The following is a 26878-nucleotide window of genomic DNA, read 5'->3' as shown; positions in this document are numbered from 1 at the left end:
CAAACCCAAGTCACAGGTGCTGGAACAGTTTCACACTAGCCACTACACTATTGTACATATATATATATATACACACACACACAGCGGCACTGGTTAACTGGGACATACTGAGACCGGTGCATTTTGGTCCAATTAAATGGCTACTCCAATTACCTGAAGCCCCTTGGAAATAACTATTTTTGAATTGAGTAATAAATTACATATTTAAATGAAATACAGAACAAATTAGAACATGACCAATATTACTACAGAACTATAAAGCCCTGTATTAGTTTGTAATGGTTACTGATGGAGGAATTCCATTGAGTGTATGCTCAATTGGTAAACTATCCATTCTTAGCCCCTTAAAGTTTCGAGGTTTAACAGTTTCTCCAATAGCCAACAATTTCTTTTTATCAGTTTCTGACATATTTGAATGACACAGCACAGTTATGTGATCCATTGCTTCCTTTGTACCTGATAATGTTGTGTTTTTGTAGCAAAGGGAACCGACTAGCATAGCACAATAATAAAAGGCATGTTTCATCAACATTGTAGATAATTTCTGCACAATGTTTTTGAAGTAATTCGGGGATTTTTGTAAATTTTCATATTTCTGCACTTATAGCATCAGCACGACCTTTCTCGCCATTTGTTTACTTGAATTTAATGTGGTGCCATCGAGACAACCAGCCCTCTATTGCTTTAAACTTCATGTCCCAGTCTCTAAGCTAGTTCCTCTGACTTGCTTTTAACATTGGTCCACTGACGTGCACATCTCATCCAGTTAGAATGGAAAACCGTTGATTGGGACCTTTTCAACATTTGGTTCCTCACGCTGTTGTTCCTTGAATAATACCTTTTCTTGCAGTTTATCTTGCTGATGTATCAAGCGTATAATTGTACATTTTGGCACTCCAATTATCTCTGCAGCTGACGGTGAGTGGTGTTAGGTGGATGGTATTTAAATTGGTCCAGTACAGTTGGGTAATTTTTTCGGCTAGTGTCAAAAATTTTTGTGGCAGGGTCCCAAAAACTTTTTTGAAGTCAAAGTATATAAAAAAAAAACAAAATTATCAAAAGTCACTACTTTTTGAATTGGCATCTGTCAGCCTAAATAGGTAACATGATACATGAAAACGCAACTGTTCCCTGTAGACGGTGTGGTGTCTAACAGCAACGTAAGTGCAAATAGCTGACTCGTGTGTGTGTGTATACACATATAGACACGCGCGCGCACACACACACACTCGCACTCACTCTTGCACAAACACGCACGCGACAGCTAGAGAGATAGAGATATGTATATAAATATAGAGATATAAGATCTCTCTAGCTATTTATCTAAAAATATAGATGTCAGGGGTTTGTACATGACTACATGGGTTTCCTTCAGGTACTCTGGTTTCCTCCCACAGTCCAATGACGTACCAAATTGTAAATTGTCCCACGATTAGACTAGGCTTAATTTGGGTTTGCTGGGTGGCGTGGGTTGAAGGGCCTATTTCATGCTGAATCTCAAATAAATAAATAGATAGATAGATAGATAGATAGACCGATCGATAGATAAATAACCAGCCAACTGACCAACCAGATAAACAGATAGAGAGAGGATGTTAGACTCCATAGGGAGAATTCCAACAATTCACTGCCCTTTCTGAAGAAAACAAATTGCTACAAAGAGTTTTAAATTACCTGTCACTTATAATAAGCAGACAATCCTGAAAGCAGTCTGAAGATTGGGCTGCATCCAGTAAAGATTCATATTAAACATTAGCTATTTATTTCCATAGGTGGTGAGGGGACGAAATTGCGACAGTGATTTGCGACCTATTTGTAGCATGCCTTTATACTGGATAAACATCCATTCATCTGGATTATTTTACTTTCTTCCTTCTAGTGAAAATGTCCAGCTGTCTGTGTCCCAAATTCCACACTTCTCCTCTAGACTTTCTTCACCAGAAGTTTAGACTATATGTGGTTTGAAGCAGTAATTCAAATTTGATGCTTCTGCATGCCCAAGATGAGTCGTTAGTTGCCTTCAGGCGGTCTAGTAAATTGTTGATTTGTTGCTTTTAGAGCATGTCAGATATTAGCCTGCAGACTTCGCACGTTTCAATCGGCTTAAAGACGAGCTTTGGTAGCTGTTCTTATGTTAGGGTTTCTTTATGTTCTTCAGTGGCAAGTACTAAGTCTTAAGGAAAAAAGAATTAGACTAAAAGAGGAAAAGAGTATAGAATAATTGAGAGTAATGCACACACAGAATGCTGGAGGAACTCCACAGGTCAGGCAGCACCTCTCCAGAGGAATAGACAGTCAGCGTTTCAGGCTGAGAACCTTCATCACGACTCAGAAATTAGAATAAAGCATGAGGTTTTTGAATCAAATAAATTCCAATGCTTAAGCTTTAAAAGTTTATCATTTCATTTCAATCACTTCATTTTGGTGTTTCCCTCAGTAGTGTGAAATGATGTGAATTTTTAATTGGTGTTTGCTTTTCTTAAACTGACTTTGACAGATTTTCCAGTTTCTATTTGGAGCTGGCTTGATGGGTCAGAAGACCTATAATTCTGCTTCTATGTCTTATAATAATGCACCTTATTACTTGTTAATTTATTTGTGGTACTGTTGCTTTGTGTGTGAATTATAAATACTGTGTTGTGCAACTTGGTCCAGAGGAACATTGTTTCATTTGGTGGTATGCATGTTTATGGTTGAATGACAATAAACTTGATCTTGAGCCTGTAGAACTTGAACTCAGCCATATTTTTATGCCTATTCATTTTGTATAAACAAAATATATTGCATGAAAGCACAACTTCTAGACCTGGCATATGAAGAATTATTAAGAATTGTTTAATTTTCCTAAATCTGATGTAACCGTAATGAAGTTTTCTCCTCAGCTGGTACATTTTGTACAGACCTTGTATGATGAATGTCACAGAATATTCAAATGTTGCAATGTGATTTTATTCAGGCTTATTCGGTATATGATGAAGAGATTGGTTACTGCCAAGGCCAGTCATTTCTCGCTGCCGTGCTTCTCCTCCATGTAAGTATTGCTTCAGCTGATATGGGCTGCTATTCTTTGGATATATTTTGCAATTGCGTAATCTTAGTTGTGCTCAATTAGTTTTTAATATTACCAAACGCTTGCTCATATAAAAGAACTCAAAGTGGTTTATAACTTTTGAATAATGGAAGGCCTAGAAAAAATGGATGTGGAGAGGATGTTTCCTGTAATGGGGGAATCTAGGACCAAAGGGCACAATCTCGGAATAGGAGGACATCCCTTTGGAACATAGATGAGGAAGAATTTCTTTAGTCAGAGGGTGGTGAATCTGTGGTATTTATTGCCATAGACAATAAGTATATTTAAAGCGGAGGTTGATAGGTTCTTGATAAGTCAGGGTATCAAAGGTTACAGGGAGAAGGCAGGAGAATGGGGTTTTGAGGGTTAATCAGCCATGATGGAATGGTGGAGCAGACTTGATGGGCTGAATGGCCTAATTCTCCTCCTATGTCATATGGTTTTATAATATTGCTTATTACTTGAAACGTTCTGCACAGAAGATAATGCTTAGCAAGCAGATTGTGAATATGCAGAGCACAGGAGAATTAGAGAAGATTTTTTCTCAGCATCCAGTTCAAAACATTTTCAGATTCAGATTCAGTTTATTGTCATTTGGAAACCACAATTGCAATGCAGTTAAAAAATGAGACCACGTTCCCCCAGAATGATATCACAAAAGCATATGACAAAACAGACTACACCAGAAAATCCATGTAACGTTTGACAATCCCCAATCCAGAGTCTGGAGAGGCTGCTGCGTATTAATATCGTGCTACCGTCTAGCGCGTTCCCCGGAAAGGAGCTCCAAATCCACCAGACAAACAAGACCAAAAACTAAAGCTACAAGACCTGCACAAAACCACATAATTACAACATATAGTTACAACAGTGCAAACAATAGCATAATTGATAAAAAAAAAACTGACTATGGGCACAGTAAAAATAGTCCAAGATGTTAAAGGACTGTAAGTTCAAAAGAAATCACCACAGTTTCCGCAAGTCCCTAGGGTCCCGACAGTCTCACCATCCCACACCGGCGGCAGAAGGGAATACCCCCACTATGGACTTCCAAGGTGCCGCCTGACTCAATATCACAGACGCAGCACACACTGAAAGCGACCTGAGTCCTGTGCCGGCATATTAAGACAGCCCCGCCAATGGCCATCGGCAACGTGACCCCGAGGACTTGGGGCCTGTTCTTCCCAGCAGAGTCCCGGACCTCACAGCAGCAGCAGCAACGAAGAAGTTCTTCCTGGAATTTTCCAATGTTTCTCCGTGCTTCCGCGTCTGTTTTCATTCAATTATGATTGCGCATGGCACCCCACTTCACAAATAACAGATAATCAGTTCTGGAGTGGCCGCTGCAAGCTGAGTCCCACCGCCATCTTGGATCTTTTATTTTGGCATATTAATCTTGTCATAATGAAGAACGTTACATTTCCAAGTAAGCAATTTATAGACAAAACATTTTGGGCAGCTGTGTGTTGCAAGGATGTAAATCTGTGCATATAAAAAATAATTTGTTTAATCTGGAGTTTGAATATTTAAAGAAGCCTCTGTTTTATAATTGCAGTTAAGAGACGTTCATAGCCTTTATAAAGATGGCAATGTAGCAGAAAATCTGATGCAAGTAATGCATTTAAAATTGTCACTGATATCCCATGATTAAAGGTTGAATTCTCTCAACCATAGTGCACTGATAGATCCCAAGGAGACTTGGTTATCCCATTCTAGATTACCCAAATCTGTTGACACTCTAAAATCAAAGCAAACGCTACTTGGATATCTCCGCAATTGCTGCAAAACCTTTTTCCCTGCTTGCTGCTAGTAATGAATAATGTTCAGTTGCTGTTTAGGTTCCTGAAGTCTGACTAACTGGTATTTGTGTCATATTCATCTCCTCTATTCCTCTTTTATTCTCATGTCAGCATTTATTGCATTTAATAGAATAAAAGGCATTTGATGATTTCAAAATAATAATTAACTGGAGAGTTGATACAAAAATTTGAACAGCAGATTTGCTTAAGTATCAATCTGAATGGGGTTTTGTCTTCAAATTGCACATTTCCATCTTGGTATATTTTACTGTAATTGGGATATTTTAGATAGTTTCCATGTTGGTTATTCTTCATATTTTTTTTATAATGGTGTAGGCGGCACAGGTACGTAGCAGTTAGCCAGGGTTCCATTCCCAGTGCTTTCTGTAAAGAGTTTGCACATTCCAAAGATGTACAGGTCAGTAGGTTACTTGGTTACATGGTGTTAGATATGTGGGTTGTGTCCAAAGAAAAAATGGCTGGAGTCACTTATGTTTATTAGGTGCATCAAAATTAGCAAAAGTAGTGAAAAGAAAACTTGCAATATATACAAAAAGATATCTACCAGAAGGCACAGTAGTAACACCATACTAATTTTGCCTGGTTAGCCCCGATCTCTCTCTGTCCCACTAAGAACAATCCACCCATTTATTAGACATCAGGGCATACTGTCTTTAATTAGCTACAAAGTTAAATTAAGACTACACATGAATTGGAATATGATGCACCCCACAATGTAGTTACAATCATATTGCAAAGTAAACATAAGTATCTACATTAAATACTTTATACAAACAGCATATACACACTTGTACACCCTCTTTGCTAAAGAAATAGAATATTCCAAAATGTATGGCAGGAAAGGCAACCCTTTAGGACCCATTAGAAAAATATACTGGGGAAGGCATTGAAACGTGCACACTCAGTTCAGTGACAGCAGAATGACCAGGGAGAGAGTGAGTGTGTGTGGGTGGGTGTGTAAGGTGTGTATTTACTGAGTGCTCTCCATCAGATATGGGTGTAATTGGACGGTGTGAGCTCGTTGAGCCAGAAGGGTCTGTTATTGTACTGTATCTTGAAATAAATAAAACTATTTGCAAAGTTATTATAGGAGTACTGTAAGTTGTTAGATTTATTGAGTAATTGTGCATTTTTATTGACTTAAAATGGGGAAGCTGAACTTTCTAACACTAAATAAAGATTTTTAAATTTGCTGGCTGGGGGCTATGCCTAATTGCACCCCAACTCAACTCGTCCATCCAGCAGATAGACCAGGTAACAATGAAGAACTGGCGATGTATTTCCAGTTGGGATCATGTGTGAGTTGGAGGGGAACCAGCAAGTGGTGGTGTGCTTTGGCAAAGGCCACAAGCTTGGGAGCTAACCCAAACAGAATTCTGGAGGAACTCAATAAGTCAGGTATTATCTATAGAAATGAATAAACCATCAACCTTTGAGCTGAGACCCTTCATCAAGACTGGAAAGGAAGCAGGAAGATGCCTGAATAAAAGGGTGTTGGGAGAAGGGAAGGACTCGTGGGGTCTGTTCCATCGCACTCCTATCAGGGGAAGCAACTTGTTGGGATGTTTTCTAGCCCCAGGATTTAGCAGGTTCCATTGATCTTGGCCATTTCTTGATGTCATCTGAGGGGATCAAATTCCCAGAGGACTGGCTTCTGCAACGGTGAGAATCTCAGAAGGCAATCAAGATGTCAAAGTGTATAGTAAGGGAAAGTTTTCTTAAAGTATAATGTAATGTTATCTTAAAGGCACCATGGTAGCATAGCGATTAGCACGATGGTATTACAACTCAGGACATGAATGAGGAGGGACGAATGAACAAGGGAGTCACGTAGGGAGTGCTCCTTGTGGAAAGCAGAAAATGGGGGAGGGGAAGATTTGTTTGGTGGTGGGATCCTGTTGGAGATGGTGGAAGTTGCAGACTCTCTGTAGGGAATTCCTGTATGTCCTCACCCTGGAATGTATGGGTTTTCTTCAGGTGTTCTGGTTTCCTCCCAAAGTCCAAAAGGGACTGGGTAGATTAATTGGTCCTGTGATTAGGTTACAGTTAAATTAGGATGTTGGCCACTGTTGGGTGGTATGGCTTGAAGGGGCATAAGGGCCTATTCTGCACAGTATCTGTACATAAATAAATAAATTAAAGTAACGTAAAAGAAAGTTATCTTAAGCTAATATATAGGAATGCTATCTGAACAGCAGTCAGAAAAAATGATCTCAAAATAACAGTGCACTGAAAGGGAGTGGACAGGATTGAGAAGCTCTGAATAGATCTGAGTGGTTTTCTGTCGTTAGCAGTGGAGGCCTGAATAGAGCTGTATATGTTTGCCAATGGCTTCATTCTCTACAGTGCTCAAAGCAGTTCAAAGGAATAAGACGTTCTCACTTTGTCATTTCAGATGCCTGAAGAGCAGGCGTTTAGCGTTCTTGTCAAAATCATGTTTGATTATGGACTCAGGGAACTTTTTAAACAAAATTTTGAAGACCTGCATTGCAAATTCTATCAGTTGGAAAGACTGATGCAGGTAAGAAATGGAAATTCATCAATCATTATCACACAGAAATGTCGGGGTTGTAGTACTGATATTTGCAAGACTTGTTGGGGAATCTTACAGATAAGGTTAAATCTTGCATACAAGGTCACATCTCTTTAAGTTTGGTTATTTATGTTTGCCCTTGTGAACGTTCCACTAATTGTTGATTGCTCATAGCTCTTTGCATTATGGTCTTGTAAATTGTTGGTTGCTATTGTGTTGTCTGTTATGGTATTATGTTTTTTTTTATGCTTGAAACTGAACCAAACTCAATTCCGACAAATCCTTCTTCAAAGAAAGGGGCTTCCCTTCCTCCACCATCAACACTGCCTTCAACTGCACACATCTGCTCTCACCCCATCGTTTCACCACCCTACCTGGGATAGGGTTCCTCTTGTCCTCACCTACCACCCCACCAGCCTCTGCGTCCAGCACATAATTTTCTGCAACTTCCACCATCTCCAACAGGATCCCACCACCAAACTCATCTTTCCCTCCCCCCATTTTCTGCTTTCCACAAGGATCACTCCCTACAGGACTCCCTTGTTCATTCGTCCCTCCTTACTGATATTACTTCTGGCACTTATCCTTGCAAGTGGAACAAGTGCTACACCTGCCCCTACTCCTCCTTCCTCTGCCATTCAGGGCTCCAAACAGGCCTACCAGGTGAAGCGACACTTGGTCTGCTGGGGTCATATACTGAGTCCAGTGTTCACGGTGTGGCCTCCTGTATATTGGAGACCCAGTATAGATTGGAAGATCACTTCGCCAAGCATCTACACTCCATCTGCCAGAAAAAGCAGGATTTCCAGTGGCCACCCATTTTAATTCCACTTCCCATTGCCATTCCAATATGTCTATCCATGGCCTCCTCCACTGTTGTGAAGAGGCCACACTTGGGTTGGAGGAACAACACCTTTATTTTGCCTGGGTAGCCTCCAATCTGATGGCATGAGCATCGATTTCTCAAACTTCTGGTGATGCCCCCCCCCCCCCCTCACCACTCCCCACCCCCTTTCCCTCTCTCAGCTTATCGCCTTGCCTGCCCATCACCTCCCTCTGGTGTTTCCCTCCCCACCCCCACCTTCCATGGCCTTCTGTCCTCTTCTATCAGATCCCCCCCCCTTATCCAGCCCTGTATCTCTTTCACCAAGCAACTTCCCAGCTCTTTACTTCATCCTTCCCTTCAGGTTTCCCCTATCACCTCGTGTTTCTCCCTCCCCTCCCCATCTTTTAAATCTACTCCTCAGTTTTTTTTCTCCAGTCCTGTCAAAGTGTCTCAGCCTGAAACGTTGACTGTTGCCTAGCCTGCCGAGTTCCTCCAGCAGCGTGTGTGTGGGGCTTGGATTTCTCGCATCTGCGGATTTTCTCCTGATCAAAATCAATTCTGGTTTGTTTCATATACTGGCAATAAAGTGATTCTGATTCTAAGGTAAAGCAGTGCCAATGCTTTACTGTGTCACTGTTAGATCTAGGTTCAGTTCCTGCTGCTTTCTGTAAGGAGTTTGTACAGTCTCCCTCTGACTGCGTGGGTTTCCTCCAGATGCTCCAGTTTCCTCCCACAAAGCTGGGGAAAGTAAGTTGTAGGCATGCTATGTTGGTGGCAGCAGTGTTGCAACAGCTGCGGGCTGTCCAGCACAATCCTTGCTAATTTGAACCAACTCATTTCACTGTATGTTTTAATGTACATGTGACAAGTAAAGCTGATGTTTTTTTTAATGTCCATTGCTCAGTTTATGGGTCAAAATAAAGTATGAGATAAACGAGCTCTTAAAAGTCGAAGTTTGGCACATGAATGTTAATGCTTTGGAGCTATAGCTGAATAATCTTGGAGTTGCCCATCTTTCTATTATATTTATTACTCACCAGTTGAGCACCATAAAACTGGGCTGTGATACAAATAAGTACCGAGTTATTGGCAGTGTTATTGTTTCAGATCATTGGTCTTTCATCAACAGGAAAGAGTAACCTCGATTGTTAGAGTCATAGAGCACTTCGGCCCATCTGGAACTGTTATTCTAGCCAAACACCCTACCAGGCATGATGGTAGAAGCAGATCAGTGTCCCAAACTCTTGCATAGGCACATGGATGCTTTGGATATAGGTCAAAGCTGCATGTTTTTAAAAAGTTTTCAAGTGACTGTAGAAATACAGTAGAACAAGTAACCATATAACAATTACAGCACGGAAACAGGCCATCTCGGCCCTTCTAGTCCGTGCCGAACGCTTACTCTCACCTAGTCCCACCAACCTGCACTCAGCCCATAACCCTCCATTCCTTTCCTGTCCAGAGACCTATCCAATTTTTTTTTTAAATGACAAAATCGAACCTGCCTCTACCACTTCTACTGGAAGCTCGTTCCTCACCTCTACCACTCTCTGAGTAAAGAAGTTCCACCTCGTGTTACCCCTAAAATTTTGCCCCTTAACTCTCAACTCATGTCCTTTTGTTTGAATCACCCCTACTCTCAATGGAAAAAGCCTATCCACGTCAACTCTATCTATCCCCCTCATAATTTTAAATACCTCTATCAAGTCCCCCCTCAACCTTCTATGCTCCAAAGAATAAAGACCTAACTTGTTCAACCTTTCTCTGTAACTTAGGTACTGAAACCCAGGTAACATTCTAGTAAATCTTCTCTGTACTCTCTCTATTTTGTTAACATCTTTCCTATAATTCGGTAACCAGAACTGTACACAATACTCCGAATTCGGCCTTACCAATGCCTTGTACAATTTTAACATTACATCCCAATTCCTATATTCCTATATACTCAATGCTCTGATTTATAAAGGCCAGCATACCAAAAGCTTTCTTCACCACCCTATCCACATGAGATTCCACCTTCAGGGAACTATGCACCATTATTCTTAGATCATTCTGTTCTACTGCATTCTTCAATGCCCTACCATTTACCATGTATTGCCTATTTGGATTATTCCTACCAAAATGTAGCACCTCACACTTATCAGCATTAAACTCCATCTGCCACTGTTCCACTCTTGCAAGCTTTGAAAACCTACTTCATTATCCACAGCACCACCTACCATAGTATCATCTGCATACTTACTAATCCAATTTACCACCCCATCATCCAGATCATTAATCATCAATAACAAATAAACTCTTCTTGGGCTTCTAGCCAGGTACAGGTATTGATGTTTCAATGACAAACTTTTCTGTCTTCATCAGGCAGGATGCCTGGGCATGTCTAGTACTGTGATATATATATATCCCCTGCCGTTCGTCCCTCGTGATTGGTTAGCCTTCATCCAATCAAATTTGTCAAAACTTGTTTACAGTTGAATTCCAGTTCTTAGAGTGACACCATCATCTTTTTTAAAATTCTTTTTCTTTTATTTCAATGGCTTCCTTCACTAGGCGGTCCCAAAACCCACTGGTGTAGCACAGTAGCTTTGTGCCATCGAAGTCAGTCCTCTGACTATTGTGCATGCAACAGTAGAACAACTTGCTTGGATAGGAATGCATACTGAGATAGGAAGTATAAGTTCTGAGAGGAATAGAATTTTTGCAAGCCTTCTGTGCTTTTGTTTTATTACTATACCTTCTATAAATGCCATCAGCAATCTTGGCACCATTGCAAATCACTTCTATTTTCAGCTGATTTAAATGGCTTTGACTTAGGTAATAGTTGCTCTGTATAAAAATTCCACAGTCCATACAAACCAAGGGTTCCCAACCTGGGGTCCACAGCACAAAAAAGGATGGAAACCCTGGGTCTAGACAGAATATACCTTTTTGAGTCAATTTATCAGTATACTCTTGGCCCTGGAGTTAGTGGTTTAAACTCTCCTGATTTGACACCTGGGTTGTGCTGTTCTGGTATATTAATTATTGAATGCACTGTTGTTGCTACCACATTTATTCATAGAGTCAGAGAGCACCTCCTTGAGGATAAAATTATGGAAAACATCTGTTTAGGGTGCATGTGAAATCCTAACATTAAAGTACACCAATATCAAGGAAAACATTTGAAAGGACTTCATCCTGATGAAGGGTATTGACTCAAAACATTGACCTATTAATTTCCCTTTGCCTGGCCTGCTGAGTTCCTCCAGCACTTTGTGTATGTTACCCAGATTTCCAGCACCTGTAGAATCTCAGTAACGCATAGCCCCAGCAATGACCCGCCAGCCAGGGTAAAGACCTTGACTCCCTGATGCCAGCACTGAGTGGTTGTGCTGCTGACCCAGGTCTACCTGCTTCCATCCCTCAAGCAGGGCTCACCTCAGCTTCCCAGCACGGCAACAAAGGGGATGGCAAGAGTTTGCAACAGGTTCCCAGCACATCTCTCTGTATGTGGAACATTCCATAGTGACCTCTTCTCATGCTTATTCCATCAGCAAATGGAGTACCCATACTCCATGTGTATATCTGTTTTTAATGGATGGTACACTTACAGAGAATGAGACCATGATCCATAAGACATAGGAGCAGAATTTAGGTCATTTAGCCGAGTAAGTCTTCTCTGTCATTCCATCACAACTGATTATTATCTCTCTCAACTCCATTCTCCTGCCTTCTCCCTGCTGTCTTTGACTCCCTTTTAGAACTTATCAACTCTGTTTTAAATATATCCAATGGCTTGGCCTCCATAGCAGTCTGTGGCAGTGGATTCCACAGATTTACTATCTTCTGGATAAAGAAATGTATCCTCATGTCTGTTCTAAAACGACATCCTCTTATTCTGATGCTGTGCCCTCTGGTCCAAAACTCCACTACTATAAGAAACACCCTCTCCATGTGCGCTCTACCTAGGCCTTTCAATATTCAATAAGTTTCAATGACATCCCCACCATTCTTCTAAACTCCAGCAAACACAGGCTCCTCTTACATTAACCCTTTCATTCCCACCAGGATCATTCTTGAGAATCTCCTCTGGACCCTCTCCAATGCCAGCACATCTTTCCTTAGATAAGGGGCCCAAATCTGCTCACAATTCTCCAAGCAGAGATCTACAGTCACAGCAACTTCCAATAATTAAGTCAAATGAAAGACAAAATTTCTTCTGAGTCTTCATCTTCAGTGGAGATACAATTCTGCCAATCTTCAGCATGGTGTTTTACAGCTGCGGTTTCTCTTGGGTGCGTCTTGCATGTTTATCCTTTGTACAGTGGATCTTTTTCCTACTTTATGGCTTTAAAAGGCCACCATATTTACAATCCTAATTTTTTGAGATTGGGTGGTAATTTGGTGCAATTTGTTCTGATGATGTGTTTCGGTTTCTGCAATTCCTCAGTTAACTTTTTATAGTATTAGTTAATCTATTTACTTTTGGTTCCAAGTGTTGGAAGTTACCTTACTGTGCACTTAGCAACCAAAGTTTGGTGGTATTGCTTTTCATAGGAACTTGTGTGAAAAGAGGCTTCTGTATATTCACAGAGGGAACGTTGTGAATTGAAGCAATTTGAGTTTCTGGTTCCCTTCTCTCCTCCCGCGCCCATCACCTCCCATGGTTCCCTTTCTCCTTTGGTCCACTCTCCTCTCCTATCAAATTCCTTCTTCAGCCTTTTACCCCTTCCACCTATCACTTTTCAGCCCCTCTCCCCCACCCACCTTCCTCTCAGCTGTCACTGCCAGCATACCTTCTTCCCCACCGCCACCCTATTCTGGCTTCTTCTCTTTTCCTCGCCAGTCCTGATGAAGGGTGTCGGCTCAAAATATCCAGAGATGCTGCCAGACCTGCAGAGCTCCTGCAGTATTTTGTGTGGGTTGCTCTGGATTTCCAGCATCTGCAGAATCCATTGCGATTTTGAATATACTTCATGTGCTAATACCAATCACAGTATATTGTGACATGATGAAATAAATTGTAAAGGTGGCATCCTTGTCATCTTACATTAAAAAAAATTGTACAGGCCATTTCACATCTCCAGAGGAAATGCAGCAACACCTAACGTGAGCTTTTATCCAAGTATTTTTACAGATTATATTAGATATAATTCTAAATAGCTTTCAAAGAACAGGTAATCTCACTAATACACAAGAAATGCTGGAGGAACTCAGCAGGTCAGGCAGCATCTATGGAGGTAAATAAACATCGGCATTTCAATGGAGTCCCTTCATCAAGACTGGCAGGGAAAGGGGCAGGAGCCAGAATACAAAGGTGGGGGAGGGAAGGAGTACAAGCTGGTAGGTGATAGGTGAGACCAAGTGAGGGGGGTGGCAAGGGGTATGAAGTGAGATGCTGGCAGGTGATAGGTAGAAGAGGTAAAGGGCTAAAGAAGGATGAATCTGATAGGAGAGGAAGGAGGAAGGGTACCAGAGTGAGGAATGGACAAATATGTGGAGTGGAGGGGGGTGGGGGGAGACCAGAAGTTAGAGAAATCAATTCATGCCATCAGGTTGGAGGCCTGCCAGACAGAATGTGAGCTGCTCAACTTGCTGAGTTCCTCTAACATTTTGTCTTTGTTGCTCTGGATTGCCAGCATTTTGCAAAATCCCTTATGTTTATAACCTCTCTAACATGTTTGGTTACTTTTACTCATGTGTCTAAAGCTGTGTTTTACTGTCTTGACAATGTTGTCTTTATATGCAGGAGTACATTCCAGATTTGTACAACCACTTCTTAAATATCAGTCTTGAAGCACACATGTATGCCTCGCAGTGGTTCCTTACACTCTTCACTGCAAAGTTTCCCCTTTATATGGTCTTCCACATCATTGATCTGCTTCTCTGTGAGGTAGGTGTGTTTTATTAAGTTCAAAGGTTCAAATTAATGTCAGAGAAACATATACAATATACATCCTGAAATGCTTTTCCTTTGCAAAACATCCACAAAAACAGAGAAGTAACCCAAAGAATGAATGACAGTTAAACGTGAGAACCGCAAAGTCCCTCCACCCACAAGCGAAACAAAAAGTGCACCTGCTACTGAGCACAAGCGTGAGCTAAGTGATAGCAAAGACACAGACCTTGCAGTTATTCGGCAACCCACAGGTTCTCCCTCTCCCTGATCGGGGGGGGGGGGGGGGCGTCTCCCATTTTCACAGCAAGTGGGAGACATAACAACAACCTGCTGGTTTACTATGTTTAAAAAGTCCATTCTGTCGCTTTTTACGAGCTCTGTGCCCGAAGAACGCAAAGATCTCGAGTCTTCGGTCCCACAGCGAAAGATTCCTGATGACACATGAGCCTCCGGCCATGACACTGACCCTCGATCCGCCCGTCTCCAGAGCTGCCGAACACTCGGCCGCCTCCCTTGGCATGCCGAACAACAGCCGGTCCTGAAACCCCGAGAACTGGTCCTGTTCCTGCAAAGAGCCGAAGTCAGTGTGTGACTCCAGGTCAGGGTCTTCAAGAGAACCTGTAAAGGGAAAAATAAAGATATTAAAGATAGAAATAGAGCTGCTTCCAAAGATGCAAGCAAAGGAGTCGCCTTTTTTCTGCCATCTTAACTCCGCCTCCGTCAATTTATTAAGTAAATTTATTATCAAAATATATATATGCCACCATGTACAACTCTGAGATTAATTTTCCTGTGCACATTCACAGTAGGTCAAAGAAATACAATAAAATCAGTGGAAGACTGCACATATCAGGACAATCAATGTGCAAAAGACAAAAAACTATGCAAATACAATATCGAGGACATAAGATGTAGAGTCCTTGAAAGTGAGTCCATAGGCTGTGGGAACAGTTCTGTGATAGGGCAAGTTAAGTTATTCCCACTGGTTCAAGAGCCTGATGGTTGAAGGGTAATAACTGTTCCTGAACCTGGTGGTGTGAGCCCTGTACCACCTTCCTGGTGGCAGCAGCGAGAGGAGAGCATGGCCTGGATGGTGGAGTTGCTGATGATGGATGTTACTGTCCTGCAACAGTGCTCCATGTAGATGTGCTCAGTGGTGGGGAGGGCTTTTACTTGTGGTGGACTGGGCCATATCCGCCACTTTTTCCATTCAGATCACATGGTGTTTCCTTCGCAGGCCATGATGCAACTAGTCAGTATACTATCCACCACAAATCTATAGAATTGTCAGTTTTAGGAGAAAATAATTTCATCTTTGTCATTTTAAGCTTCACCTGGCTAGAAGAACTGCCATGCTATAGTTATAGTACAGGCTGAGGCCAACTCTCTACTAAAAAAAGCTTCATGCCATGGCTCCCTTAACGGTCAGTTTGTAGTGGAGAGTAATTTTGTCATGAATATCTGCATTAATTACCTGAAAACATGCTTCGCTTCCATTCTCTTCTCACCGCCTATTGCCTCCCTCTGATGCCCCTCCTGCTTCTGTTTCTCCATGGCCTGTTCTCTCTTATCAGATGCAGCCTTCCTAAGCCCTTGCAGCATCTATGGAAACGAGTAAGCAGTCGATGTTTAGGGCTGAGACCCTTCATCAGGACTCTGAAGGGTCTCGGCCCAAAACATGGACTGTTTACTGTTTTGCCTGGCCTGCTGAGTTCCTCTGTCATTTTGTGTGTGTTGCTTTGGTTTTCTGATATCTACAGATGTTCTCTGTTGTTCTTCAGCCCTTTACCTTTACTACTATCACCTCCTAACTTTGTAGTTCATTGCTGCCTACCCACCATCCCCCTCACTAGGCCTAACCTATCAGCTGCCAGCTTGTACTCTTTCTCCTCACCCCACCTCCTTATTCTGGCTTCTTACCCCTTCCTTTCCAGTCCCGAAGAGTCTCAGCCCAAAACGTCATCAATTTATAGCTGCTGCTTTACCTGCTGTTTCTCCTGCACTTCCACTGAGTTCCTTCACTATTTTTTGCCCATTGTCTTGAAAGCACAATACCTTGTTGTTGTGGGTATTCTGTGATTATATAAATTGGCAGCATCAAAGATAGATGCCTTGAAATCTCCTTCCTAGCAAACATTTCAATGGAATTGGAATTTGTTCGTTTGAAAGTGTTGAGGAAAAGGAAGTTATTTTCAGACCAAGATAAAGCCATGTATTTATCCAGTGCTCTAAGGTTACAACCTTGTGAGCTTTATCTGTTCTTGGAATGTTGGCAGGCACTTTAATTTGTAGATCTACCTTTTAAATTTATTTTTAAAGTGGTGGTTGATAGGTTTGTGATTAGGTAGGACATCAAAGGTTACGGGAAGAAGAGAGGAGAATGGGGTTGACAGGGATAATAAATCAGCCATGATGGCCAAATGGTCTAATTCTGCTCCGATGTTTTATTGCCTGTTTCCTTGTACCCTTCTGCAGCAGAGGATAATTTTTAGTGCACAGTCTAAACTTGCAGAACATAGGGGATTTAAAGAAGCCATTTCTGATCATTCAGTTTAAATTGTTTTGCTGTTTAAATCTTGCCGTAATAAAGGAGATTATTTTCCCAAACAAAAATAATGGGCAACTATGTTGCAAGGATTTAAATCTGTGGACGTTAAATAATTTGTTTAATTTAGTATTTGAATACTGGTCTTATAGCATCAGCAATGGTCAGCCCCTCAAAACAGTCTCTTTAGGTGATTCCGTCCAGATGCAATCTCTGACATGGCCACTGCTCGTGATACCAGTGAGATTAGATCTCTCTGCAATTATGGATAAATACCTGCGGTATCCTTTGTTTACACAGTCTGTCTGGCACTGCTATTTGTGGTTGCATTAGATCTCTGTTGTCAATTCAGTCAGAAGACAGCGTGCACCACAGCTCACAGAAAATACTGGTGGAACACAGCAGGCCAGGCAGCATCTAAAGGGAGAAGTGCTGTCCTGACGAAGGGTCTCGGCTCGAAACGTCGACAGCGCTTTTCCCTATAGATGCTGCCTGGCCTGCTGTGTTCCACCAGCATTTTGTGTGTGTTGTTTGAATTTCCAGCATCTACAGATTTCCTCTGCACCACAGCTTTTGGTCTGCCTCTTCCATCAACCCCATGCATTTAAATTGATTTTATTAATGCTTCATCTCTTTGTCTCTGAAAATGATAAGATACTGGTATTACAACTTTAAACGTTCAAAGACGGCTGTTCATATGAAATATTCACACTCCTGTTTGTGAAATGTTTGTAATTAACTTTTGTTCATTTCCGCAATTTCTATTCAATACTTGTTCAGCATTCCTCCCAAAAGCAAGAAGAAGAAACAAGTGCAACTTATTAGGCCACGTTAACAATGTCTTTGTTTGCAGGATCAGGTTAGAGACAGTGTACAGACAACACCTGATTCCTTGAGAGTCGAGATTGCCACCCGGCAGCCATAGGGAATGAGTAACACACACAAAGTTCTGGGGGAGCTCGGCAAGTCAGGCAGCGTCTATGGAGGCGAATAAACTCAGCCCAAAATTACCCTCCATAGATGCAGCCTGGATTTCCAGCATCTGCAGAATCTCTTGTGTTTTTGGGATCTGAGTGCAGCTCAATATCGTGTGGGAATTGGAATTGGTTTATTGTTGTCACATGTTCTAGTGTACAGTGAAAAACCAGTATATTGTTCATACAAACCAATTTACACTATGCATTGAGGTAGTACAAGGTAAAACAATAGAATACAGATTAAAGTGTTACAGTGATAATGCAGGGAGACAGTAAGGTGGAGGATAAAGGTAGATTGTGAAGTCAAGAGTCCAGAAACCTTGTAACAGGTGGTCAGGGTCAAACTGCCGTTTCCTTGAGAAGACAGGATTGAGGAGGCATTTGAATGTAAAAATGCCAAATACCGGGAGCTGGTAGAGCAGTGCCAGGGACGGGGTGGAGGGCACAATGTGAACCTGTAGAGGCTTTGCTGGCTGCTCACTGTGCAGAACCTACTAAAGAGCTATCAGGACCATTACAGAGGCTGCTGAGTGAGCCTCCAGGTGGCTGTGGATCAGGATGTATGACCTGTGGACCAGTGCTGCTGGGACACAAGCCAGAGCCTGATCAACCCTGGCTGTGTCGTCTGGGCGGGAGTGTCTGATGTTGAAAGACCTAAGACACCCAGTGACCCCAGGTTATCTCACTGATGATGTGTCCCCGTGCATCCAAGCATGGATCTTAGCGTCATTTAATTATAAAAGTGAAGAAGAAGTTGTCTGTGAACCTGGTGATACCCGCTTTCAGGCTTTTGTATCTTCTGTCCAATGGGAGAGAGAATGGCAGCCCACACAAAATGGTGGAGAACTCAGGAGGCCAGGCAGCACCGATGGAAAAGAGTACACAGCCGAAACATAAGCTATCGGAGCAGAATTAGGCCATTTGGTCTATTAGGTCTGCTCCACCATTTCATCATGGCTGATCCAGTTTTCCCCTCAGCCTTCTCCCTATATCCCTCATAGTCTGGCCAGTCAAGATTCTGTCAACCTTTGCTTTAAATATACATAAAGACCTGGCCTCCACAGCTGCCTGTAGCAAAGAATTCTACAGTTTCACCACTCTGGCTGAAGAAATTTCTCCTCATCTCTGTTCTAAAAAGGATGCCCCTACCTTTTGAGGCTGTGTCCTCTGGTCTTACATTCTCCCACCAAAGGAAACATCCTCTCCATATCCTCTCTATCAGTGCCTTTCACCATTCGGTTGGTTTCAATGAAGTCGCCCTTCAGTCTTCTGAATTCTCGTGAATACAGACCCAGACCCAGAACCATCAAACACTCTTCATATGACAGGTCATTCAATCTTGGAATCATTCTTGTGAACCTCCTTTGAACCCTCTCCACTCTCAGCATATCCCTTCTAAGATAAGGGGCCCAGAACTGCTCACAGTACTCCAAGTGAGGCCCCACCAGTACTTTACAAAGCCTCAACATTACATCCTTCCTTTTATATTCTAATCTTCTTGAAGTGAATGCTTATATCACATTTGCCTTTCACCACAGACTTGACCTGCAAATTAATCTTTAAGGAATCTTGCACAAGGTCTCCCAAGTTCCTGTGTGCCTCAATTTTTGTATTTCATCTCCATTTAGAAAATAGTTAACCCTTTCATTTCTTCTACCAGAGTGCATGACCGTACACTTCCGGACACTGTATTCCATCTGCCATCTCAACATCAACTGATTCTCCTTTGTCCTATTTGTTATTTCTTCAAAGAATTCCAACAGATTTGTCAGGCAAGATTTTCCCTTGAAGTAATGCTGACCACTGCCTATTTTATCATGTGTCTCCAAGAACCCTAAGACCTCATTGACTAACAATGAATAATCGACTCTCAACATCTTCTCAACAGCTCAGATCAGACTCACTGGCCTATAGTTTCCTTTCTTTTGCCTCTCTCCCTTCTTGAAGAATAGAGAGACATTTGCAATTTTCTTGTCTTCTTACACCATTCCAGAATGTAGTGATTCTTGAAAAATCATTACTAATGCCTCCACTATCTCTTCACCCACCTCTTTCAGAACTCTGGGGTGTGCACCATCTGGTCCAGGTGACTTATCTACCTTCAGACCTTTCAGTTTCCCTAGAACCTTCTTTCTTGTTATAGTATCTTCACACACTTAGTGACCCCTGACACCTGGAATTTCCACCATACTGCTAGTGTCTGACACAAAATACTTGTTCAGTTCATCCACCATTTCATTCCTCCTCATTATTACTGCTAGAGCTTTGTTTTCCAGTGGTCCGATATCCTCTTTCATATTATTAGCTGGCTTGCTTTTGTAATCGATCCTTACCTTTTTAGTGACTTTTTAGTTGCCTTCTGTTTGTTCTTAAAAGCTTCCCAATCCTTCCTACTAATTTTTGCTATATTATATACCAACTGGCGCATGCAGCGCCTCAAGGCGAGTCAAGAAAGACACAGGAAGGCGTCTGCTCCTGCCCCAACAGGCGGTGCTCCTTGCCCCGTCTGTGACCGTATCTGCACTTCAGACTCCGGCCTCAGAAGTCATATGCATGCCCATAGACGTTGACTGCGCAACACATCTGTCCTCCTCGGACTTCGAGAGACTACTACTGCTATACCATCTCCTTTTATGTTGGCTTTGACTCTTCTTGTTAGCCACAGTTGTGTCTTCTTGCCTTTAGAATACTTCTTCCTCTTTGGGAAATATACATCTTGTGCCTTCTGTGATGTGCTGAGCTGTCCACAGCTCTGCAGTTTCTGGCGGTCACAGGCAGAGCAGTTGACGTACCAAGCCATTGTTCATCCAGATAAGATGCTGTCTGTGGCGCTTTGGTAAAAATTGGAAAGGGTCGACAGATTTGTTTCACTTCATGAGGAATGAAAGGCATTGGTGAGCTCCCTTGGTACTGTCATTTTATCATCAGCCATAATTCCGGTGTGGAAATAAATGGTTATTCTTGAAGAAGCCTTTCTGGTCAACATTTGGGTAAGTAAGCTCATTTGCATAGCCTGACCTTGTGGCCTAAGTTTTAGCAACGACTTTACTGAGGGGTTGTGAGATTAGATTAGATTTATTTATCACACATACATCAAAGCAATGTAATGTAGCGGTGTGCTACACGCAGCGCTAAAATTACGACACGGAGTCGGTAACTGCAGTCGAAGGAAAAACTTTATTCAAAATCCTCAGCCTCACTTTTAAGCCTCCCTCAACCTGCCCCCCGTGGCGCAGAGGCTCCAAAGCCTTGTGCTCGCAAACCTCCGTAGGCTATCTAATTGTGAGCCGGTTCGGATGTGCCAGGAAATGGGTTGCCACAGTAATGCGTTGCTTGTGTTAACAGCCAGCACAGTCTGAGGATGTACTGGGAGCAGCCCACAAGTTTCGCTTCATCTCTGGCACCAGCATAACATGCCCACAATGTTCAGCAGAACATGTAGCCAACATTCAACAAACTGAGCAGTTTTGGTCCCCTTATTTAAGTAAAGATGTGCTGGCATCGTGGAGGGTCTAGAGGAGGTTTATGAGAATGATCCCGTAAATGAAAGTGTTATGGTAGGAGGAGTGTTTGATAGCTCTCAGTGTGTACTCACTGGTGTTCAAAAGATTGAAGGGATGATCTTATTGAGAAATATCAAATATTAAAAGGCCTTCATAGAGTGGATGGGAAGAGGATGATTTCCACAGTGGGGGAGTCTAGGACCAGCTTGCACAGCCTCAGAATAGAGAGACGTCCATTTAGAACCCAGATGAGGGATTTCTATAGCCAGAAGATAGTGAATCTGGAATTCTTTGCCACAGTGGGCTGTGGAGAACAAGTCATTGAAGCGGGGATTGATGGGTTCTTGATTAGTAAGGGCATCTAATATGTGAGGGGGAAAGCAGGAGAATGGGGTTGAGAGGGGTAATAAATCACTGAAGATGGAATGGTGGAGCTAGCTTGATGGGCCGTATGGCCTAATTCTGCCCTCTATGCTTTGTACAGTCTTATACAGACATAACAGCAAAATCTTTCTTCTAATCCCCCCACCCACCCACCCACCATTTTCCCAATCAGGGACATCACCAGCCTCAACCATAAGTTCCACTGACCTCGGTCCTTAACCACATGGATCGCTGGCCTTCATCTTCAGTGGCTTCCAACACGACATCCATCCATGGGGAGCACTGGCTTTTGATCTAGGAGCACCCCACCTCCTGCCCCGGCGCAATTCTCGTTGATTTGATTTGAAGCAAACAAAGTACTAAACTTTGTTTCAATGTACATGTGACAGATAAGGCCGATGTAATCTGAAACTGCCTTCACTCAGATTCAGAACGCTTTTTGTTGGTTAGAAGTGCATACTCCCTTGAGACCAATCAAGTGTGTGTGAATTTTATGCTCAGGTTAATTGTGGTCAGGGAACACCTGGGCGTTCCTCTATGACTCATTCAATTAAAGTTTTCTTTAGAATAGACAGCAAAAGGGCACAATGCAAAGATTCAGTGTGATAACACCTGTGGGCTGCCCCCAGCATTGATGCAAACAAAGCATTTCACCGTATGTTTCGATTTTCATGTAACAAGTACAGCAATCTCTTTAGAACTGCAATTTACTCCTGAATCTAGTAGTACCTGTATCAGCCACATGGTGGTGCTGCATATAGGACAATGGTTTGTAATGATCGCGGTAGCAATAGGACACAAGCCTCTCATTACATATTGTGGTTTTCTTCAAAGGGTGTGCGTGAAATAGCGTTTAATTAATCACCTTGCTTCAGTCTATAAATATTGGAGTTTCAGCTGAGATTTGATTTCAAGAACAGGCCAGAGTGTTCTTGGTATTTTTGATAAATTCCAATAAAAAATGTTATTATCCTTTCAGTTATTTTTCTAAAGTTGAAATTAATTATCCATTTGTTATTGTTAAAATATATTTGAAACAGTTGCATATTATTTTGTAGCTGATAGCTTCTCCATTCACTTCTGCAAGTTCAATGGATCAATTACTGTTAAGTTGATTGTCCAATTAGTTATTGTTCAAAAAAAACATTTTATATATATTTTTTATTTAGAGATAAAGCGCAGACAGGCCCTTCCATCCCAGTAAGCTGCAATGTCCAAAACCCACCTATTTCACCTTCACCTATTCACAGGACAATTTACAGTGACCCTGATAACCCACCAACTGGTACGTCTTTGGACTGTGGAAGAAATCAGAACACCCACATGCTCATGCGAAGGATATACAAATTTCTTACAGTCCGATGTCCCAGCCATAACAGCATCGTGCTGACTGCAGTGCTACTGTGACACCCCAAACTGGCACTCTTGCCAGTTCAGTGTGTTTTCTAATAACCACAACTTCCTCTAATTTTGTGGTGATGTAAAAAAAAGATTGAAATTAAGCCTGATTTTGCACATTCTATGAATGAGATTTCAGTAAAGGTCAATGTCCAATTAATCCAGTCCCTTGTTTCCAATTAAGTACTGTGTAATATTAATCTGTTGAATATACTGCTGTTAATGTTCCCCAATATGGTTTAAAATTTTACTCTGGTGTCTGCCAGTATGCGAGATAATCCTGATATCAGAAACCATAATGATGCAAATGATAGCTTTATTACTGCTGTTCTTATCTGTATTAATTAGTGATGTTCAAACTCAGGTTTAATATCACCAATAAGTACTGTCAAGCTTGTTGTTTTGTGGCAGCAGTGCAGTGCAGTACATAATAAGAAAAACTATAAACTACAATAAGAAATGGATATAAAATAAAATTAAATATGTAGCACAAACAGAGCAAAAAAAGAGAAAAAATAGTGAGGTAGTGTATATGGGTTCATAGTCCATTCGGAAATCTATGGCAGAGGGAAAGAAGCTGTTGCTAAAACCTCTGAGTGCGTGTCCTCGGTGCTGTATCACCTCCCTAGCAGTATCAATCAGAAGAGGGCAGGTTCTGGGTAATGAATGCCATCTTTCTGAGGCATTGTCTTTTAAAGATGTCCTCAGTGCCCGTGATGGAACTGGCTGAGTTTGCATTCCTCTGCAGGTTTTTCTGATCCTTTGCAATGGCCAACCATGTCAGACGGTGATATAACCTGTTCGAATGCTCTCCAGGGTACATTTGCTAGAGCTGTTGCTGACATATCAAATCTACCGTAGCTTGCATTCTTTGTAATTGCATCAACATGTTGGGCCCAGGATAGATCTTCAGAGATGTTGACACCAAGGATCTTGAAACTGCTCACCCTTTCCACAGTGGAACCCTTGATGAGGACTGCTGTGTGTTCCCTCGACTTCCCCTTCCTGAAGTCCACAATCATTTCCTCGGTCTTATTGACATTGAGTGCAAGGTTGTTGCAACTCCACTCAACCAGCTGATCTATCTCACTCCTGTACATATTCCAGTCAGAAGCACTGTTTGAATTCAATTGGCTTTATTTCTTACAGCCTTCACATACATGAGGAGTAAAAATCTATGTTATGTCACCATCTGAATGTGCAAATTATAGTAATTTGTAATAAGTAGTATGTGCAACAGAACAAAGAGAGTATAGCTTAGAAATGCAGTTGTGTCAGTGTGAATCAGTCTGATGGCCTGATGGAAAAAGCTGTCCCGGAACCGGTTGGTTCTGGCTTTTAATGTTGCAGTACCATTTCCTTGTTGGTAGCAATTGGAACAGTTTGTGGTTGGGATGATTCAGGTTCTCAGTGATCCTTTGGGCCCTTTTTACACACCTGTCACTGTAAATGTCCTGAAAAGTGTGAAGTTCACATCTATAGATGTGCTGGGCTGTCCGTACCACTCTCTGCAGAGTCCTGTGATTGAGGAAAGTACAGTTCCCATACCAGGCAGTGATACAGCCAGTCAGGATGCTCTCAATTATGCCCTTGTAGAAAGTCCTTAGGATTTGGGGACTCATGCTGAACTTCAACCGGCTGAGGTGACTGTTGTGCCTTTTTCACCATACAGCTGGTATGTACAGACCAAGTGAAGTCATCAGTGATGTGTATACCGAGGAACTTAAAGCTGATCCCCTCTCATTGGTGTCAATAGGGATGAGCCTCTTTCTATTCCTCTTGTAGTCCACAACCAGCTCCTTTGTTTTTGCAACATTGAGAGAGAGAGGTTGTTTTCTTGACACCACTGTGTCAGGGTGATGAATTTTTCTCTGTAGGCTGCATCATTATTGTTTGAGATGAGGCCAGTCAGTTGTGAGAGGTGTGGAAAGATTTCAAAGCTTGGAGATGTATTGGTTGTACCCCAATGCTGAAACAATGGAGCCAAGCTGGCACCAAGTTGCGGCCTCCATTGAGTTGCAGCTCAGCTTTAGTTGTTTTAATTTTTTTTATTTTTAATGACGGTTATAGAGACAAACAGGGGAGTTAGGGATCAGGGTAGGGTTTAAGGACAGTGATGTGGATGAGTTAGAGGCCAGGCTGGACTCCAGGTTCAAGATGTTGGATGTCGGATTGGCAAAGAATGGATGAGGGTCTCCCTAGGTCAGTGGAGTTGGAAATCCACTCCAGGAGAAACAAATTGCGATGATCCCCCCACCCCCGGTTTTCAATCTAGTGAGACCAGAGTTCGAGGCCTACCTAGGCTTCAGTAATCAGTATGTCCCGTGATCAATCCCAAGGGTGGAATTAGAAGTCCAGAACTCGAGGCCTGTGGACCAGAGCAAAATCTGTAAATCCCTGTGTGTCCACAGGGGAGGTTGAAGTCCAATGTTAGCAGACCTGTCTTGGGGTTAGAGGACTCTGTGTGTGGGTGGGAGGGAGGATCGTGGCTTGTTTTGCTGTTGTTTACTTGCTTATTCTGTGATGTTCTGCCGAGCATTGTGGGAATGCTATGTTGGTGCTGGAATATGTAGCAACACTTGCAGCCTGCCGCCAGCGTACCCTCAGGTATGTTGGCTGTTAATGCAAATGACAGGTTTCTCTGTAGTCTTCAATGTAGACATGACAAATAAAATGGAATTTTAAAAGTAGCTGTGTAACAGCACTGAGTTGGGCATTTGCACTTCATTTTCTCTGTACTGTAAACCACACTCTACATTCTGTTCTGATGTTCCCATGTACTACCTCAATACATCATTATAATGAATTACTCTCTATGGACGGTATACATGTACATGTTACAGGGATGACAAACCTATAATGGACGACCAGAACTGTGTGTAATACTCCAGATGTGGCCTAACTAGGCTTTTCTAAAGTTGCAACTTAACTTCCTGACTTTTGAACTCAAAAGTCTCGACAAAAAAGGCAAGTATGGCATATGCCTTCTTAACCACATTATGTAATATGTAAATGTGTCTTTAAGGAGTAGGTCATTTGATGGTTAAACCAGTGATTGAAGGAGATTTTGCATCTGCTTTGAAAACACAAATTGTTAAAAGAAAAATGTTAATCTCTTGCTATTCATCAGCCATTTCTTTTTCTCTCCAATGGTAAAGTGACCAAAAATAGCAACTAAGAATGTTGTGTTAAATTATGTTAATGATGTCCTGTGTAGAATTCAGCAAAGTTCTGTTCACAAAAAGCTTAGGGGCTGAGAATTCAGGGACAGCATTTTAACAAGCTAGAGACACATTAACATTTGAACATGCTGTCTATTGGATGCCTTGGCTTACATCTGTGGGGATTTACAAAGCATTGTTGTCTGTAATATTAAATATGCCAATCTGTGAACAAAGTGAATTGCAGCCTAATGCAAATTGAAATGATGTTGAACTTAAGGCCGCCTTGTCAAAATAGTTGCTGTAGCTGTTGTGGTGGTCTGAGACACTGCACCATTGTCCTGATCCACTCTTGTTCATTAGACAGTCCTCAGCTTGCAGCAGCAGAAGTAAAAATATATTTTCTTCATAAATGACAAAGGAATTACACAAAATTAAACTGCTGTGCTTAGTTTATTTAGCCATTAAAAACCTCAAACAATTGATAATAATTTTCATACTTTGTATTATGTAGAGAAATAAATTTGAAAATTCTATTAATTTATTTAAACGTTGGTAACTTTTATTTTCAAAGGGAATAAGTGTGATCTTCAACGTCGCTCTTGCTTTATTGAAGGTAGGAGTCTCACCTTTTTGTACTTATTTACTGTGGGTTAAATGAAGTCAGAATTGTCAAATTTATCACATGTACGTTGAACCATACACCAAACTTCTTTGTTGTTAACGCAAATAAACTTGAATCTTGTCACACTATCGCTACCATAAGTTGGCACTTAATCT

General features: G+C 41.8%; 1 protein-coding gene across 4 annotated transcripts in view; it reads left to right on the top strand.

Annotated features, from left to right (window-relative positions):
• LOC132407441 (rab GTPase-activating protein 1) overlaps positions 1 to 26878 on the top strand; it is a 243889-nt gene that overhangs the window by 180218 nt on the left and 36793 nt on the right. For all 4 annotated transcript variants that reach the window (XM_059993944.1, XM_059993946.1, XM_059993945.1 and 1 more), the window contains 4 exons: positions 2957 to 3031; positions 7286 to 7411; positions 13981 to 14124; positions 26673 to 26714. In XM_059993944.1, coding sequence (XP_059849927.1) covers positions 2957 to 3031; positions 7286 to 7411; positions 13981 to 14124; positions 26673 to 26714 — 387 coding nt within the window. The remainder of the gene's footprint in view (positions 1 to 2956; positions 3032 to 7285; positions 7412 to 13980; positions 14125 to 26672; positions 26715 to 26878) is intronic.

The sequence above is a fragment of the Hypanus sabinus genome, chromosome 18 (genome assembly GCF_030144855.1).
Source record: "Hypanus sabinus isolate sHypSab1 chromosome 18, sHypSab1.hap1, whole genome shotgun sequence".
Classification (NCBI taxonomy): domain Eukaryota; kingdom Metazoa; phylum Chordata; class Chondrichthyes; order Myliobatiformes; family Dasyatidae; genus Hypanus; species Hypanus sabinus.
The sequence above is the reverse complement of the archived record's forward strand: the minus strand, read 5'-3'. Positions and strand labels throughout refer to the sequence as shown.